Source organism: Salvia splendens, chromosome 9 (assembly GCF_004379255.2).
Source record: "Salvia splendens isolate huo1 chromosome 9, SspV2, whole genome shotgun sequence".
Lineage (NCBI taxonomy): Eukaryota > Viridiplantae > Streptophyta > Magnoliopsida > Lamiales > Lamiaceae > Salvia > Salvia splendens.
In genome coordinates this window covers 24,950,494-24,969,186 of record NC_056040.1, presented here as the reverse complement: position 1 = coordinate 24,969,186, position 18,693 = coordinate 24,950,494, and the positions used below count along the sequence as shown (strand labels likewise).

At 41.0% G+C, this 18,693-nt stretch overlaps 1 protein-coding gene and 1 long non-coding RNA gene across 2 annotated transcripts; both read right to left on the bottom strand.

The window, feature by feature from the left end:
* Positions 1–218: 218 nt before the first annotated feature.
* Positions 219–1,021, bottom strand: LOC121747936. The gene is made up of 2 exons (XR_006039385.1): positions 956–1,021; positions 219–452 (listed from the first exon to the last, which is right to left on the bottom strand). It is a non-coding gene; the product is annotated as an uncharacterized LOC121747936 (long non-coding RNA).
* Positions 1,022–16,809: 15,788 nt separating this feature from the next.
* Positions 16,810–18,162, bottom strand: LOC121749333. The gene has a single exon (XM_042143912.1). The coding sequence runs from the start codon at positions 18,160–18,162 to the stop codon at positions 16,810–16,812; it is 1,353 nt and encodes a 450-aa protein (XP_041999846.1).
* Between the last annotated feature and the right edge of the window lie 531 nt (positions 18,163–18,693).

Genomic DNA, 18,693 nt, shown 5'->3' with positions numbered 1-18,693 from the left:
TCCTCGAGCGGGAGAAATTTTACAAGGAAGAAGGGAAGCGAAGCAAGAGAGATCCTGGGGAAATTGATAGATGCCAAGAAGGCATACGATAACCCAAGGAATTTTGTAAAGTGATGTCACGACCACACTTCCTAAGGATAGAAAGCACGGTGGATCGCGACTAATGGGGGAAATAAGAAGCGGGGAAGAAGGGGGAAACAATCAAGGGGTACGACATGTAGATCAAAAGGTGAAACTTTATTACCAGCTAATAGTTGAAATCACGAAGTATCAAGTTCATATGAAAATAGTCCAACAGAATACAGAAACATCAGAGTTTTAAAACTTGGCATAGCGGAAGCATTTGAGAGTTGGCTACTACTATGTATGAAGACACAATAGCAACCGGAACGTTTATTGAATATGGTCTCGGTCCAATGCTCAACATCCTCCGTCTCCCGTCCACGCTCAACCTGCACATAGGGAAAACATATGCAGGGGCTGAGTACTTGATGCACTCAGTGAACTCATGCCCAAAATACATTTCATCAATAAAGTTATGTCAAGCCACCGTTGAGTGAAACTCGGGTTTTACTTTTAAAAAAAATACCGAGAAACACTAAAATCATTTCCATCGTAAAACATGGCTGTACAGCCCATCATCATCATCATCCCCCACCGTGTACCATATCTGAACCATCATGTGAAGCGAGAATGTGGCCACAAACTCGATCACTGGACCGGCCGACCACAAAGGACGGCTCACGATCCCCATCAGTGCACTAGTCTGAGTAGGGACTCACTCCCTAGTCAGACCCGAATTCGTTAACCATCAAAGTCTAGTAGGACATTATCCTAGTAGACAATCAGATAGACAATTCAAAACATAAAATACGGCATGACATAACATTTAAACCACCCTTATCTCTCCATTTACATATCATTGCAATAAAAGAGTTTAAGTAATAGAGCCCACCTCAAAAGCTTAGAGTTTTCCTTAAGAAGCTTCTCGTTCCGTCTTTAGCGGCCGTGCGAACCACCTTTTCAGAAAATACATAAAGTACCCATCAATCTTAATAACGAGGATATTTAGAATGCATGCACTCTAATTAACGTCTTTTATTTCATTTTCTCGGTTTTTCGTGCATTTTTTATTATTCGGCGGTCGCCCAAGGCGTCGCGTGCGACGCCGGCCGCTTACGCCAATTCTTTCCTCCGTTGGCTCCTCGCATTTTTCCACGACATCGAAATAAACTTTCAAAAATTATTTAAGCGCATAATTAAATTATCGCAATTATTTCTCTTCGAAATCATATTATTTCGGACTTGGGATAAATTATTCATAATTTGAAATATTCCAGAAATTAATTAAAATTTCCCACGATTAAATTAAATCATTCTTTATGATTAAATCATCGGCCCAAGACTTAATTATTTACCTCACCTCTTACTTCCAATTAAATTTATAAGCCCCATATAGTTAAAAAGGCTCAACTTTAAAAACAATAGCCTCCCAATAAATTAAAAAAGCCCAATCAAAGAAAACACAAGAGGCTGGAGTCCATTTTTCCTCAACCCCACGTTTCTCTCTCCCTCCCTCTATCTTCTTCTTTCTCTCTTCTCCCTCGCCCAAATTGGGAGTTCTAAAATCTCCGACATCGTTCCTCCGTCGCTGTTCCGAGCAGCCATTGCCGCTACTGAGCAGTCACCGCTACCCCCGGTCTGCTCTTGAACCGAAATTCTGCGCCGAATCGCCTCAACTACTGCTGCTACTCGTCGGGAAGACGAAATGCCGCCGCTGCGGTGCAAGCGACACTGCTGCTGCTGCTCGTCGCCGCCTCTCAGCCGCCGGGTCAGGCTGCTGCTGCCGCCGCCGGGAGCCGTCGGGGCGCGGCTGTCCGCCGCTGCCGGCAGCTTCCCCCTCCTCGAAACCACTCCGAACAACCCCGATTCAACCCGCAGGATACATTTTTATCACAAAGTTAAGTTCTTTCGCGTGTTCGATCAAGTACGACGATGTTCGATTAGTTCTTTGTTGTTAAATTGTTTGAATTGTTTATGAGAGTGGATGTATGAAATCAACGTATGAAATTTAGCTACTAAAATTTCATGCACAGGGTGTTACAAGAGAGGGTCAATGAATGTGATGAGGGAGCAAGAATCAAGATGATGAGAAGGTAGAGGCAAGGATCGACAGGCTTGAGAAAGCACTGTTGAACGCAATCGAGAAGACCAAACTACCAACCTCACAAGCGAAGGAAAAACCTCCGGGTCTAGGAGATAGTCAACTTCAGCAATATTATGGACCTCAGGAAGGAGAGTACCAGGCCCAAGCTAATGCGATGGGAAGTTGGAATCCCGACGGAAGTTGGAATCCAGGGAGACAAAGAGACGCACCCTGGAGGAACCATCCCAATTTTAGATGGTCGGACAACGAACAGAGCCAGCCAGCCAGCACCACAACAGAGTATCCAGTTTGCACCTCAGCCCGAGAGGCATGGTAACTGGTCTGGAAGGAGTCAAGAGGGGCAGGGCAACTGGAATAATCGAAACTAGGGAGATCATCCGAATTGGGGGAACATGAACCAAAACCATCAAGGGAACTCTTATGTACCACCGCACCAAAGGAATTTCCAAACCAACTACCAAGGGCCAGGAAATCAGTATAACAACAATTCAGGAGGTCAAGGAAACTTCCGCCAGAATCAAGGAAGTGGTCCGCATCTGGGTCCAGGACCAAGTCCTGGCCAGTCTAATTCTAAACCACCAAGGAATCTGGATGAAATGGTGCATGACCTCGTCAGTTCTCAACAACATATGCAGAACAACTTGCAATCGAACAATGACGTAGTCCACAAGCTTCAGGATGCTCAGCAGGAGCAAAATGCGGCAATGGATATGTTGGCGAAGCAGCTGTCTCAGATAGCAACTTCCTTGAGCGAGATGCGAGGGAACGAAGAGAAGATCCCTGCCTCAGTAAGCCCACCAGATAGAGCTAACATCAGTCTGATCACTTTAAGATCCGGAAAGGGGTATGAAGGTCCAGAGATGAGGACGAATAAAGAGACAAACCCCACAGGAAGCAGGGACGAAAAGGGTACAACCTCTAGACCTGGGAACTTAAAGGGAAGCAGTTCCGTTAGACCAGATGACCTTAGGGCAGGAGATTTGGAGAAGCCATTACCTAAAGAAGCAGAGCCATTTTTCATAGATCCAGAGCCGGAAGTAGAAAATGAGGAGGTGAGAAAAGAAACCGGTGAGCCCTCAGCTGGAGGATCTACTGGAGCAGGGAAACTACTGAAACCATTCCCGAGTCGAGGGGAAGCTAAGAAAAAAAAGGAAGAACCGGTAGACTTCATGGACATTTTCGGGAAGTTGGAGATTAATTTTCCGTTTCTACAAGCCTTGAAGTTGCCGGTCTTCAGCAAATTCATTAAGGAGTTTATAGCTGGAACGACGAGGCCCAGCAGAAAGATTCTGATTGGAAAAAATGTATCAGCAGTGATTCAGAAGCGAAGGATGCCATCAAAATGCACTGACCCAGGTATGTTTACCTTGCCTATTTCAATCGGTGATGTCAGAATTGAGCATGCCATGTGTGATTTAGGGGCATCGATAAATGTTTTACCGCTTTCTATTTACAAGAAGCTGGTAGGAGTAGGGATGGTCGATACAAAAGTGGTAATTCAATTGGCAGATAGGTCGTGTATCTGTCCAGAGGGAGTCTTAGAAAATGTTATCGTCAAGATGCATGATTTTCTGTATCCAGCCGATTTCCATGTTATTAAAATGAGTAATAATGAATCGAATCTGTTGAGTCTAGCAGTGTGCTCTTAGGAAGACCTTTTCTCCGTACCGCTAATACCATAATTGATGTTTTTGATGGAACTATATGCCTTGACTACAATGGGGAAAAATATACCTTTAGCATTGATGAAGCAATGAAGAAGCCTCTTGATGTAGAAAATTTGCATGCTATTGATGTTATTAACCCCTTAGTCCAGGAATATCTTGAGACAGAATTGATGCAGGAACAGATAGAAAATTCAGAGATGAGTTACTCTATCGACAGAGAAGTGGCTGGATGGTGTGAAGCAATGAACACAAGTGAATTATCAGATGAGGAGCTAGCTAAAGCAATCTTGGAATTCTGCACAAATCCAGGAGTAGCTAAGTCAAGGGAGACACCTCACGTGGCGAGCGTGGAAGGATCTTCTAGGTCAGGGAAAGAAATGATATCTGATGGAACAGAGAAAAATCCCTTGCCCCAAGAGGCAAGCACCCTGAAGAAAGAACTGAAAGTGTTCCCACCAGGCCTCAAGTATGCTTATCTAGAAGAGAATGAGACTTTTCCCGTTATCATCAACAGCAACTTGACCAAGGAACAGGAGGAGGAATTGCTGAATGTGATCAGAAGAAACAAGAAAGCCATAGGGTGGACTCTCTCCGATCTGGTAGGAATCAGTCCTGATCTTTGCATGCACCACATTAGGCTAGAGGAAGGTGCGAAGGCATGTAGAGATCCACAACGCAAGCTAAATCCGAACATGAGAGAGGAAGTTTTAAAGGATGTTTTGAAGCTGCTTTCGCTGGGAATCATTTACTCCATACCTGATAGTGAATGGGTTAGTCCGGTCATATGGTACCTAAAAAGTCAGGAATACAGGTGGTCAAGAATGACAAGAACGAGCTGGTGCCCACTCGACTAGTTACTGGGTGGAGGATGTGAATCGATTATAGAAAGTTGAATGAAGCGACGAGGAAAGATCATTTTCCCTTACCTTTTATTGATCAGATGCTGGAGCGTTTGGCAGGCAAGCAATATTTATGTTTCCTTGACGGATACAGTGGATACTTCCAGATCTACGTAGATCCTGAAGATTAATAGAAGACTACATTTACGTGTCCCTTTGGCACGTATGCTTATAGAAGAATGTCGTTCGGTCTATGCAATGCGCCATACACTTTTCAATGGTGTATGATGAGTATCTTCTCGAATTTATTGGAGGATTGTATCAAAATTTTCATGGATGATTTCACTGTGTATGAGAATTCTTTTGACTCCTGTCTAGCAAGTTTGGATATAGTATTGAGGAGGTGCCAGGAAAAGCATTTGGTTTTAAATTTCGAGAAATGCCACTTTATGGTCCCTGAAGGAATTGTCATAGGGCATGTAGTTTCAGAAAGGGGTATACAGGTAGACCAAGCAAAGATTGATGTGAACTCAAAATTGCCTTACCCTACGAATCAGAAAGAAGTTAGAGGATTCCTAGGGCATGCGGGTTTCTACGAAGATTCATTAAGGATTTTGCGAGGATTGCCCAACCACTCACCCATTTGTTGCATAATGAAGTTGATTTCGCTTTTGATGAGGGGTGCAAGGAAGCTTTTCAGCTACTAAAGGATAAACTAGTCTCTGCCCCTATTATGAGAGCACCAGACTGGAGTTTACCGTTTGAAATAATGTGCGACGCAAGTAATTACGCAGTGGGGGCAGTACTAGGTCAAAGAATCGATGGGAAAAGCTATGTGATTTTTTATGCATCGAAAACACTCAATCAAGCCCAGAAGAACTATGACACCACGGAAAAGGAAATGTTGGCGATAGTATACTCGTTTGAGAAGTTTCGCCCGTACTTGCTAGGGTCGAGGGTGATAGTCTTCACTGATCACGCGGCTATCAAGTACTTATTGGCGAAGAAAGAATCCAAGCCAAGATTAATCCGTTGGGTGTTACTTTTGCAGGAATTTGATTGGGAAGTTCGAGACAAAAAGCGGACAGAAAACAAAGTGGCTGATCACTTGAGTAGGATTTTCCAAGGATAGACGGCTGAAACTATACCTGATGCATTCCCGGAGGAGCATCTGTACTGTATAGGAACATTTCCCAGACCCATCTGTTGGGAGATGGTGATGGCGTTAACAGGTCCAGGAGATTCTGAAAAATGGAAATGTCAACTGAACGCCGAGCCTTGGTTCGCAGACCTAGCAAACTACTTGGTCACTGGAGAAGTACCCAGTCCTCAAGAAAGCACCCGGGCCCAGAAGATGAAATTGAAAAGTGAAGCCAAGTACTATTTTTGGGACGACTCGTATCTATGGAGAATGGGAGCTGACCAGGTGATTGGGAGGTGTATTCCAGAATGGGAACAGAGGGATGTGCTGAATCATTGCCATGCCTTAGCTTGTGGAGGTCACTTTGGACCTAGGAAGACTGCAAGGATGGTGTTAGATAGCGGTTTTTACTGGCCTACGTTGCATAAAAATGCTTTTGAGTTTTGTCAGAGCTGTGAGAGATGCCAGCAGACAGGGGGAATTTCTAAGAGGGATGAAATGCCGCAGGTCCCAGTGATCGTTTGTGAGATCTTCGACGTTTGGGGTATGGATTTCATGGGTCCATTTCCATCTTCGTATGGGAATACTTACATACTTGTGGCTGTAGATTATGTTTCGAAGTGGATAGAAGCAAAGGCCACCACGTCCTGCGAAGCCAAAGAAGTGGCCAAGATCCTTAGAGCCAACATCTTTAATAGACACGGGGTGCCGCGCGCAATTATTTCTGACCAAGGGACGCACTTCCGTAACAGGACAATAGAAGCTCTGATGAGGAAATACGGGGTCCACCATAGGTTTTGTACCCCGTATCATCCTCAGTCTAATGGACAGGCCGAAATCTCCAACAGGGAGATAAAGGCGATATTGGAAAAAACGGTGTATCCGTCAAGGAAGGACTGGAGTAAGAGACTAGGAGATGCATTGTGGGCTTACCGGACAGCATACAAAACGCCTATTGGAATGTCACTCTACAGGTTGGTTTTTGGCAAGATGTGTCATCTGCCCGTAGGAGTGGAACACAGAGCATACTGGGCGGTCAAGGAGATTAACATGATACCCCAGTCTTGTGAGGAAGAGAGGAAATTGCAACTTCAAGAGTTGGAAGAATTGAGACTGAAGTCATATGAGTCCGCAATGTGGTATAAGGAGAAGACAAGGCTCTGGCACGATAAAAATCTCCGGGTCAAGGAACTCCAAGTAGGGCAGAAGGTACTCCTTTTTCAATCTAGGCTCAAACTGATGCCTGGGAAGCTAAAGTCCAAATGGGTAGGGCCATACACTGTTGTTGGCCTTCGAGCAAACGGAGCTGTGGAAATTCAGGGCAGTACCTCAAACTCTACTCCCTTTCTTGTTAATGGTCACAGGGTAAAGGTTTTTAGGGATAATTCTGAGTTGTGTGTAGTGGAGGAAATGCCACTACGCGCACTCTCCATAATCGCCTAATTAGTTTAGCAAGCAGTGCTCTCGATGAATTCTTGGGTCAGGTAAATTGGGATGATGTTTATATCTATTCACTGAACCAGGGAATCTTGAGAGTGTCAAATTGAATGTGTAAATAATTTACTTGCTTTCCTATATAAAAAATTTTTCCAAACAAAGAAAAAATTCTAATCTTCCAAAAATATTTTCGGAATGCCAGATTTCCTTAGGGAAATTGTTTTGTCATGTTTTAAATCCTTGACCTGGGAACCTGGCGTTTCATTTTTGTTGTTTTTCTCTAAGTGTGGTGTTGCAGAGAAGAGTGTTTACATGGGGCAGAGAGTTTTAATTTGAGAGGGAAGCGGTACAATTCGAATTTCAAATTTGCACTGTATGGGAAGGCGTACGATTGCTGACCTCATGTCTGCAACCACCTGCAAACCGCTCCCATTCCTATCTAATACCTATTTTTCCTCCTTATTCTTTATTTCTAAAAACAAACACTCTCTCACTCTAAAAATCCCCAAAAGTCCTCTCTCTCTCGCGAAACCCACCTTTCTTTAACCCTAATTAAAATTTTCTTCCAAGTTTTTTTTCTGTGTTTTTTCAGATTCAAGTCATGGACAACAAATCATCAGTCGGGAAACCTACCACATCTGCCGACGCCGGTGCGGCAGCGTTTATGTCCGACATAATGCAGAAGTTCGGCGGTCCTGAGGAGGCGATGAAAGCCTTTACCATGCTTACAACAATGATGGGGCAAACCACACCGTCCGCCGAAACTACCGTTTCAACACTACCACCCACTATTCCCGACAGCTTGGCGACTCAGCACGCCGTTTTGCAGACAACAACAGAGCCGCCCACCAGCGTGACGGACGCGGCGGAAGAAACAGGGGGAGAGGCAGATCTGGCGGTTGGGTTAGAGTATTTAGCGGTCGGAGACCAAAGGTCGGCGTTTGTGGTTGAGGGGGAAACCCCTGTTGTTGCTGTCGGGTTATCTGAGGGGGAAATCCCGATTGAAAAGGTTGAGGGGGAGGCCCCTGTTATTTCTGGTGAAGTTTTGGAGGGGGAAACCCCCTAAGCCGGAGTCGCCGGCAAGAAAGAAAGCAAAAGTAACCCGCCCATACGTTGCACCGCAGGTTGGCTCCCGAGGGAGCCAAATCCCGAAATGAACCCCCCTTGACCAAGTAACTCTATTTTTAGTTTTTCTATTTTATTTTCTTTCAGTCTTATGTTTGTTTGTTTGATGTTTGTATTGTGTTTTTTTTTCCGGCATGCTCTGTATATATTTGTTTGCGCTTATACTTGTCTTCTCCCACTTAGCCCAATCTTTGGTCTAAGTGTGAGAAGTTTGTGTTTCTTTTCAAGCATGTGTGGTTTTGTTTTGTTGGAATTTCTCCCACTTAGCTCAGTGCTCGGTCTAAGTGTGAGAAGTTTGTTTTGGGTGTGCGTTTTGCTGGTTATGTGTTTCGTCGTAGTTTGTTTTGTACTTCCCTATTTCCCCCTTCATTGGGATAGCTTGGGGACAAGCTTGAGTGAAGTGGGAGGGGGAGGGAGTCGTATAGGTGTCTCTAGGTTCAGTTTTTTTTAAGTATCGCATGAGCTAGTGGATATAATAAAGTGGATATAATAAGGCAAGATCCCTTTAGTAAGAGCAATTGAAGATAGGATGCATGTCAACTTTGATGCCTTTTTCCCTTAATAAGCTGAATGCGGTCTGAATGAAGTAAGGACGATAGAAGATGCCTTAGATAACCTAGTTGTGAAGCCCCACTTTAAGAGTGAGTTATAAGTCTATACATTGAGAGCGGACTTGTAAAAAAATGGGGGCTACCACTTGATGCTTAGGGAAAAGAGTCTGAAGGAGAAAAAAGAGGGTTTCTGAAGGTATAAGCTGGACGAAGTCCAGGAAAAGGAGGTATAAGCTGGACGAAGTCCAGGGGAGAAATAAAATAAAAAAATCGGAGGTATAAGCCGGACGAAGTCCATGGGAAAATATAAAAAGGGGGGAATAAAAGAAAAAGATACCTAAGGGCAGGAAGCAATAGTAACCTGACCCGGGAATTAAAAGGAAAAAGAAAGGAGGACTATAGGAAGGAGAAAGTCTCATAACCCGATGCATCAGTGGTGTAACATTAACTTAAGAGCGATTCGATCCTAACATCCCTGGTGAGGAAGGAGTGATCGAGTGAATCCAACAAGTGGGAAGTCAATAGGCTATATGGACGAACTGACAGACCGACTAGGTAGAAGAAGGTGAAGGGGAGGATTTGGAGACTGTAGACGATCGGATTGACCTTAAACTTGTGGGGACGGCTGCCTAAAATTGAAGCTGGTTCATGCCTATGAGTTTTTCTTCGTGTTTTTCTTTAAGTGTTTGTTTTCTCTTTTTGAGTCTGTTTTATGTCTAGGTCTAGGAGTTTTTGTTTTTTAGAGTTGGTCATAGGATAATCATGCATTGAAATTCGTCTTATTTCTTTTTCTTGTATTTATACTTGAGGACAAGTATGGTTTAAGTGTGAGCAGTTTGATAAGGCTAATTTCATGCATAGATATAGGGGTGAAACTCATTCATTTGCGGGGTCTAACACATGTTTTAAGCCAGATATGTAGAAGGTTTTTGCCAGATCCAGGAATAGAGAAGGACAATTGCATGGTCCAAGGAAACTGGCGAATAAGTGAGCAATTTGAAGAAAAATTACAAGACGGAGGAAATCAAGGGGCTGAAGGGTAGAATGGAGATTTCTACGAAGGCTTCTAGAAGATTATGTCCACACCTATATAAAGAAGAAAACATGCAATCAGAGGGGACCTTCTTGGTGGAGGCCTTATGACCAGATTGCAGCTCTACCCCACTCACTTCTACATACTTTGGGTTTAATCGGGAAATCGTGGGGTGTTCTCGGGTTTATTTTTGCTAGTCAGTGGTGGGTAACACCTTCCTTACAGAGGGCGAAGAAACAATTTAATCATTTTCATTTTACTTTACTGTCGTAAATTTCACCGAGCTTCGCCATTCGAAGCTCGGCCCTGTTTGCTGTTGAATTTTCGTTGTTTATGAAATTTCTGTTTTCCATATTTGAGTTGCTGTTGATTTCGATTATGGATGTCATTTATCTTGAGCTAGTTGTGAATGTGGAATTGGATGTTTGATTTTCGTGTTGGTTGCTGAGTTTGAGTAGACTCGCTGGAATTTAGTGTTGATCGGAGTAGATCTGTTGAATCGAGAATCATGGAGTTGATTCTGGTTGTTGTTGGGACCGGATTGCTTGGATCCGGAGTGGATTAAGCATCCAGGGTTGAAGCTGAAACAGAGTGATCGTGATTCATGCCTAGTTTTCGTGTATTCATTTCATTCCGTCTAGTATATGTAGATCTGTTTTATATCCGGCTAGTCGCAAGTTTCTGACGTCCGAACTTTTATATTCTGTTCGAATCTGGGTATGTGCTCTGTTTTCTTCATATTCGTATTTGATTTAGCCGATGAGATGCATGTTGTTGTTAGTTAAATCCTTAGTTAGTTAGTTGCAGCTTTTCTTCCGTACTTGATATTTTTGGGAGTTGGTCCCCACTTTTATTTGCGTTCTGTTTAGCTATAGTTGGTAATTGTTGCTCGGTCTAGGAACTTAGTTTATAATTACGTAGCCCTAAGGATGTTCGATCTCAACATGACGTTTACAGTTTCCTAGGTCTAGTGTTTGATTTTGTGCCTAGGTCTAGCCGTAGTTATATCTCAACCCAAATTTGCGTGGCAGCAACCGCTTTCTAAACCAAAGTCTCTAGATGCTTTCTTACGCGTCCATCTTCGTGGGATCGACCCCTGCTTCTCTGTACTAATCTATAGTATAACGGGTTGAGGGATCTTTGAAACGCATACACTCATACGACAAGCGGCCGTTTCACATGGCCGGATGGTAATTAAAGTCAATCAACATATCAACCTAAACAAAATAACTAAGAATATCTCCTGCCATTTATATGAAACTCAAACTTATTTTTATATAAATGTCTGTCGTAATTTTACTCCAATCATTTATACTAAATTCAAACATAAAAGAATAATTTTTATCTACTACCTTTTTTACTCACAAAATTTAAAAATATGATTTAGATTTATTTTAGTGTAAACCTAAACATAAATATATTTTACTAAAAAAACCCAAAATGAGATTGACTTTAGAGTATCATGGTCATTGGATATAATTGCCTATTGCATTTTGGGTTTTAATGTATCACTGAAGATGGATTAATATCATATTTGGGATTAATTAATTAATCAGCAGATTTTATGTAACATTATTAAAGGAATGAGTTAAAATAAAAAAAAAATTATTGAGGTAAGAAATCTTAAAGTCGATAGTCAATTATTACTGTGAAACATCTAATTTACAGAATATACGAAAATTGTGAATTCAAATTACAAAAATACTCTATATATGAGGCCTCCGACATTCTATAGAAGAAATTTAGGAATTGAAATTTATTTAAAAGCAAAATTAGTGAAAGGTTAATAAGCAACATACAACCAATGTTTTAAAAACCGGACCGGCCGGTTCGACCGGTCGGACCGCGAACCGGTAGGTAGTCCGGTCCGGTTCACCCCTTTAAACCACCACTGCATTGAACGCCGTGAACCGGTGGAACCGGCCGGTCGGACCGGTTGGACCGTGAACCGGAAACTGGTTTTCTATTTTTTTTTCAAAATTTTTTAAAATTTGTTGTTGGTAGAGGTTGAACTCATGACCTCTCTTCTAGTTAAGAAAACCTCTACCACTCCATCACATGGACTCATTGAACAATTTAAACATTAAATATTTTTATACATTAACCATTAATTTTATCTACAAAAACTAATAATTCATTTTAATTTTATTATTATTTAATATAATTGTTAATTTTAATATATATAATTATCATCCTTTATATTTTAATGATGCTCTACTTACCACCTATATTATTATTAGTACCATATAAGATTCATTATTTACTATAAATAAATTTTTTATATTACATACTTAATTTATATACCCTAGCTATTGACATTAATGAATAATCTTATCTAAACTAATTAATAAGTACTTAATTCGTATTTAATTATATATTATTTTACGAAATAAATTTTCTTAAATTAATATAAACATTATCTATTTTAATACATGAAATATTAAATTTTTTATCTAGACTAACTAATATTAAATATATATATATCTGAATATATTTACTAAATTTTAATATTATTTATATTTATACATCACTAATTATCTATAAGGTTTAATGTTTTGTGATATATTATTAATTGTAAATCATTTACTAAATTTAATATATTTTTATATATATTTGCAACAGTAAAACGGTTAGACCGGTGGTTGGATCGGTTGGACCGGTTGAACCGTGAACCAGTAACGTCGCCGATTCGCTTACCGGTCCGGTTTTTAAAACATTGCATACAACCTAAGCTAAAGGCTAATGTTCATATAAAATATTTTTGCCTTTATTTAAAAGTGAAGAAATGCAGAAGAAGTCACTGCACGCCATCACATCCCAATGCATTCCTAATTTTAATCCTTAACTGATTTAACATATATTAAAAATTAATTTCATTTATCGTGAAGTAAATTTTACTAGTTAAACAAGAGAATGTATTATTTTATCGTCACGTTATAACAAAAATTCAAATGGTTTTGTGGGCACGTAGATAACATGGTTGATAAATATGTAGATTTAGTTGCTTGAATGATTAAATTATTGAGTTTGTGGGAAGTTACATTAAAAAATAATTTAAGACTGACTATTCAATGGTTTGAATATGAGGAGATCAATTACTTGACTGAAACTATGACTTCGAAAGTGGTCATAAGAAATTATACTCTATTGCTTTATTGATACTAGATTTTCTGTGTTATCCTAATTAAATTTTGCTCTGATTGCTTTATTGATACTAGATTTTAGATTTTCTGTGTTATCCTAATTAAATTTTGCTCTAATTGCTTTATTGATACTAGATTTTAGATTTTCTGTGTTATCCTAATTAAATTTTGCTCTAATTGCTTTATTGATACTAGATTTTCTGTGTTATCCAATTTAAATTATGCTATTAAAGACGTCAACGTTCGAGGAATAAATTTGGTGTCGAATTAATGCACTATAAATTTGGTGTCCACTGATATTATCGACAGTGTTTTCGATATTGATACGAATTTCAATAATAAATTAATTTTAATAGGCCTATCAAAATAGATGTCGGGTATTGGATACCCGATATCCAAACCCGAAAAAATCGGATAATTGGATACCCGAAATCCTATTTTTCGAATATCGGATCGGGATTGGATAGTGAGAATTTTGGATTATCGGGTATCGGGTTACCCGATATCCGATCGGGTATCCCGAATTATCCGACCTGTTTTCTTAAATTAATAAATTATGTTTTATTATAATTAATGTAATTTAATTTCTTAACTACATTTTAATTAATACTTAATAGTTGGCGTATAAGATATGTAATTTAATTTTTTAATTATATTTTAATTTCATTTTACTTGTGATATTTTGAATTTTTGATGATGTTATTGTTAGATCTTGATTCTTAGAGCACCCGCAACGCTGTGTCGTTGCGGTGCCTAGGCCGTTCCGGAGGAACGGTTCCGCGGCGGCACGCGTTGCAGCCGCCGTGTCGTCGCCAAACCGTGCCCATGCCGTGCCGGGTGTCGTTGCCGCGGCCCGCGGCACGACACGTTCCGCCACGCGCCGAGGCGACGTGGTGGCCTCCCATTCGACGCGTGACGCCCACTCGCTGCTCCGCGAGTGGGTTTCGTCACGTGACGCAATAATTCATTTTTTTAAAAAAAATCGAATTTTAATTAAAAAAAAATTTTGCAACGGTATTGTTACCGTTTTTTTTAGCCGTTTTGTAATTTTTTTATTTTTTTATAATTTATTTACTCTATAAATACTCCTATTTCATATTCATTTCACTCACAAACACACATCTATTTATCTCAAATCCTCTCTATTTCCACCCCAATTTTCATCTCAAATCAACTCTGTTTTTCTTCTCCCAAATTTAATCAAATTAATGGATCCTTTTGAACAAATGCGTCAAATATTGGAACAATCACTTGAAGAAGATCGACGACGGGAGGCGGAAGAAGCCGCGCCGCCCCAACGACGCTCCCGTACGTACATCCATCGTAACCGGGAGGAAGCCGCCGCAAGGTTAGTACACGACTACTTCTGCGATAACCCGCTTGGGGAGATACGTACTTCCGTCGCCGTTTCCGCATGGGGAAACCGTTATTTCTCCACATCGCGAATACTTTGGCAGCCCGGGAAGAGTTCTTCCAGGAAGGGTTCGATGCGGTCGGTCGTCCCAGCCACACGACGCTGCAGAAATGTACTGCAGCAATCCGCCAACTTGCGACTGGACAAACGGCCGACATGTTCGACGAATACCTCCACATCAGAGACAGCACTGGGCGAATGTGTTTGCTCAAATTCTGCAAAGGAGTCCGGGCAGCCTTCACCGACGAATTTCTCCGGAGGCCAAGCACGACCGATTGTCAGTTCCTGCTCAACCTTCACGAAACAGTGCACGGATTCCCCGGGATGCTCGGCAGCGTCGATTGCATGCACTGGCAATGGAAGAATTGCCCGGTGGCGTGGAAGGGGTCCTACACGAGCGGCCACAAAGGCACCCACCCAACCGTTATACTCGAGGCCGTTGCCGACTACCGCCTTTGGATCTGGCACGCGTACTTCGGGTCCCCGGGTCGAACAATGACGTAAACGTGCTCCACCAGTCCGACCTCTTGACCGAAGTTTTGGATGGTAAAGCGCCGGCCATCAACTTCGTCGCCAACAACCGGCTTTATAAAATGGGGTACTATCTTGCCGATGGCATCTACCCGAAGTGGCCTACCTTCGTGAAGACGTGCAGTGGGTCTGCTAACCCAAAGCAGGCTCTTTTTGCGCAGAAGCAGGAGGCTGCTCGCAAGGATGTGAAGAGGGCGTTCGGGGTTCTCCAAGCGCGCTTCAACATCATCAAAGCCCCGGCTCGTACGTGGTTCATGGAGAACATGGTCGACATCATGTATACGTGCATAATCTTGCACAACATGATTGTCCAAGACGAAGGACCCGAGGCGGGAAATTGGTTCGACCCCGAATCCCCCGGAAGCTCAACCGCAAGTAGTCCGCCTCGAAGTGGAGCGCATCCGTCTATACAAGAACGGTTATCTATTCGTGCAAGGACACGCGACTCTTGCGCCCACACCCAACTCCAACATGATCTAATTGAGCACATTTGGGCAAACTTTGGCGGATGAAATTATTAAAATTGTGTAATTTTATTTTTTTAGGATTTTAATTGTGTGTTTTTTATTTTTTTTAAGTTTAAGTTGTAACTTTGTTTTAATGTTGTGTGTTTTTTATTAAAGTATGTTTTTTTAATTGAATTGAGTTGGAAATAAAAATAAAAAATGAAATTGAATGAATAGTAATTTAAGGAACGGTTAAGGAACGGAGGGTTACTGGTTCCGTTCCTTAGTTAAGGAATGGAGTAAAAAAGTACAGTGGGGCCCGCAAATAGTAGTTTAAGGAACGGTATAGGAACAACTTTGTGGATGGCCTTATGAATTTTTGAATTGTGATGTTTATAAGGGATGCATGTTTGAACTTATGAATTTTGATGGTTATTGACTTATTGTGGATGGATGAAAGATGTTAATATAACTTATGAATTTTGTATTTTTCAAAGTTTGTAGTTATTTTCTTTTAAATTTGAACTACTACAAGAATTTTGTATTCCTAAAAGTTTATAGTTATTTTATCTTAATTTCGAACTACTACAAGAATTTTGTATTTGTAAAAGTTTGTAGTTATTTTCTCTTAAATATTGCTTCAAGTTTGTATTAAATTCGAATTAAATAATATTAAATATTTTCTAAAAGTTTATGGTTAGTTTTAAAAAAAAATAATCAAAATCACAATCGGGACTGGATACTCGATTTTTTGGGATTGGATACCCGAAATCAAATTCGGGTCGGGTATCAAATATTGAATTTTGGGAATTTCGAGATCGGGTATTCAAAAATTTTGGATCGGGTATCCGCGGGTACCCAATTTGACAGACCTAAATTTTAATTTGTAATAAGAGTCAAAACCAATTCAAGGGGCAGTGATAAACGTACATAATTGTATGTACATAATCGAACTTTTTTAATATTTTATAATGAAAACTAATTTATAAACATTAATAGATTTAAAATAAGTTTCATATTAATCATTTTACAGCACTTTGAAAAAAATTAAAATTTCAAATTAAATATTTGTACAATAAATAAAAAAACTAATTTTTAATTAAATTCAATTAAATTTTAAAATTTAAGGATATTACGTACAATTTATGTATATTTATCTTTTCTCTTTAAAGATTTAAATTACAACCCATAAAAAAAACTACAGTAAATATTTAAATAGGTTTATAGTACTGTAGTAAGTATAGGAGTAATTTTTTTTTTATCAACATTATATTGTATTATCAACAAAATCTATCAAGTAAAACAAAGAAATTCACTACTGACAATCACTATAAACTGTAGAATCTACAGCAAACGAGCATAATTGCTTCATTACCTGGGAATTAACATCCAAATTGGGATTTCCAACCCTAATCAACCCATCACTATTATTACTCTTCAACAAATTATGCCAACCCGATTTCGAGCCGAGTGAACTCAACTCGGGCATCGACTCCGTCGACACCATCAACTTCACTTCCTTCAAAACGTTGTCGTTTTGAACGAGTTGGTTGAAAAGCACCGCGTCGGCCACCGAGTTTCTCTTCTTCCTGTGCTGTTGCTGCATCGAAGCCCTGACGATATCCGTCAGCATCTTGCTGCATACTCTCCTAATCCCTCTCGACCCGCCCATCAACACGCCCGAGTGGACCCGGACCGGGTGAGTTCTCTCCGAGTTTCTCTTCCCGTGTTTGCCCACCGCGCTGACCAGGACTGACTCGGCCCCCTGAGTCCTGACTCGGCCGAGTGGGTCTCCGAGTACTAAAAATTCCCTCACGTCGACTATCATCACGTGCTTGAAATTCCTCCTGACCCGGCCCAATAGCATCGGGTAACAGGCCCATCTCCGTAAATTCATCGGAACATGATCCAGGAACCCGGATAGCGAGTTCTCCGGGTCGAGTTCCTCCACGTCGAAACCCGCCACCGAGCCGTAACTCAGCCGAGTCGACTCGGCGGCGCCAGTGGAATTCCTGCGAGTTTTCCGGCCCCAGATGGGCTCGCCGATTTCTTTCTCCCTCTTGGTGAGTTTCGTGAACTGGGCCACATCGAAACTCGGTGATGAGAGAGAAATGTTGCTGGATTGGTACCGAGTCAGGAGGTTGAGGAACGAGTCGTTCTCTTCGAGGATGGCGGCGTCGTGGGCGGCGGAATTGGAGGGGAATATGATCAAAAGATCGGATTTTGAGGCGAGGGGGGAGCGGTGGAAGAGGCGGAGGAAGAGTTTCAGCTCGTTCTGAGTTAGCGACTCGACTGCGTGAGCGACGACGAGTTCGGTCATTGCTCTGGTGCCGCGGCGGTAGAGGGTGCCCATTCCTTGCAATGCATGAGAGAGATTGGAGGGGGAGGTGAGGTGGCGGCGGGAGGTGGCGGAGGGGAGGGTGGAGAGGGTGAAGAGGAGGAGAGAGGTGAAGAGGAGGAGGAGGCAGATGGAGATTGTGGATTGGGCTTTGTGGATGATTTGGGATGAATTGGTGCGGGTGAAGGAGGGAGAAGGGGAGAATTGATTGAGATTGTTGGATTTTCGGTTGCTGGATTCTTGATTTTCATCTTCTTCGGAGAAGAAAACTAGGAGGAATCCCATTCCCCAGCCTTCGCCATTGCTCTTGCTCTGTTTTGTCATTCCCATCTCTCTCCCACCACAGACCACTCTCTCTCTCTATCTATATATAATATAATTATATAAATAATAATTAACACAAAAAAAATTATATAAATTGCTTAACCTCTTTTTTAATACTCCTATTTAGATTTGATCTAATTTTCAGGTCCAAAAATAGTCTATTTTTCTAGAATGGGAAAGTAGTAAATTTTTAGTCTATGAAAATTGCAATAATGTTATAAGGGTTATTTATGTATTTATGAGAGAAAACTATCAAGTGGAGATATTTAGTCTAAAAAAATTAATGAATCAAGTGGAGCTCAAGTGGTGGTTTACTATCATAAAAAGAGTGTAAGTAAATACTCCAGTTCTTTTATAGTCTAGAGATTTAGTCTAAAAAAATTTTAAAAATGTAAAAAATCATAGTACTAATAAAACAAAGCAAGTTTCGAGCTTTAGCTTTCTCGCGTCTCTCATCACATAATCTCTCTTATATACTTTGCTGGGGGATTAATTAGCATGTGGTTTATTTAACTGAGTGAAGGTTATAAAACGAGT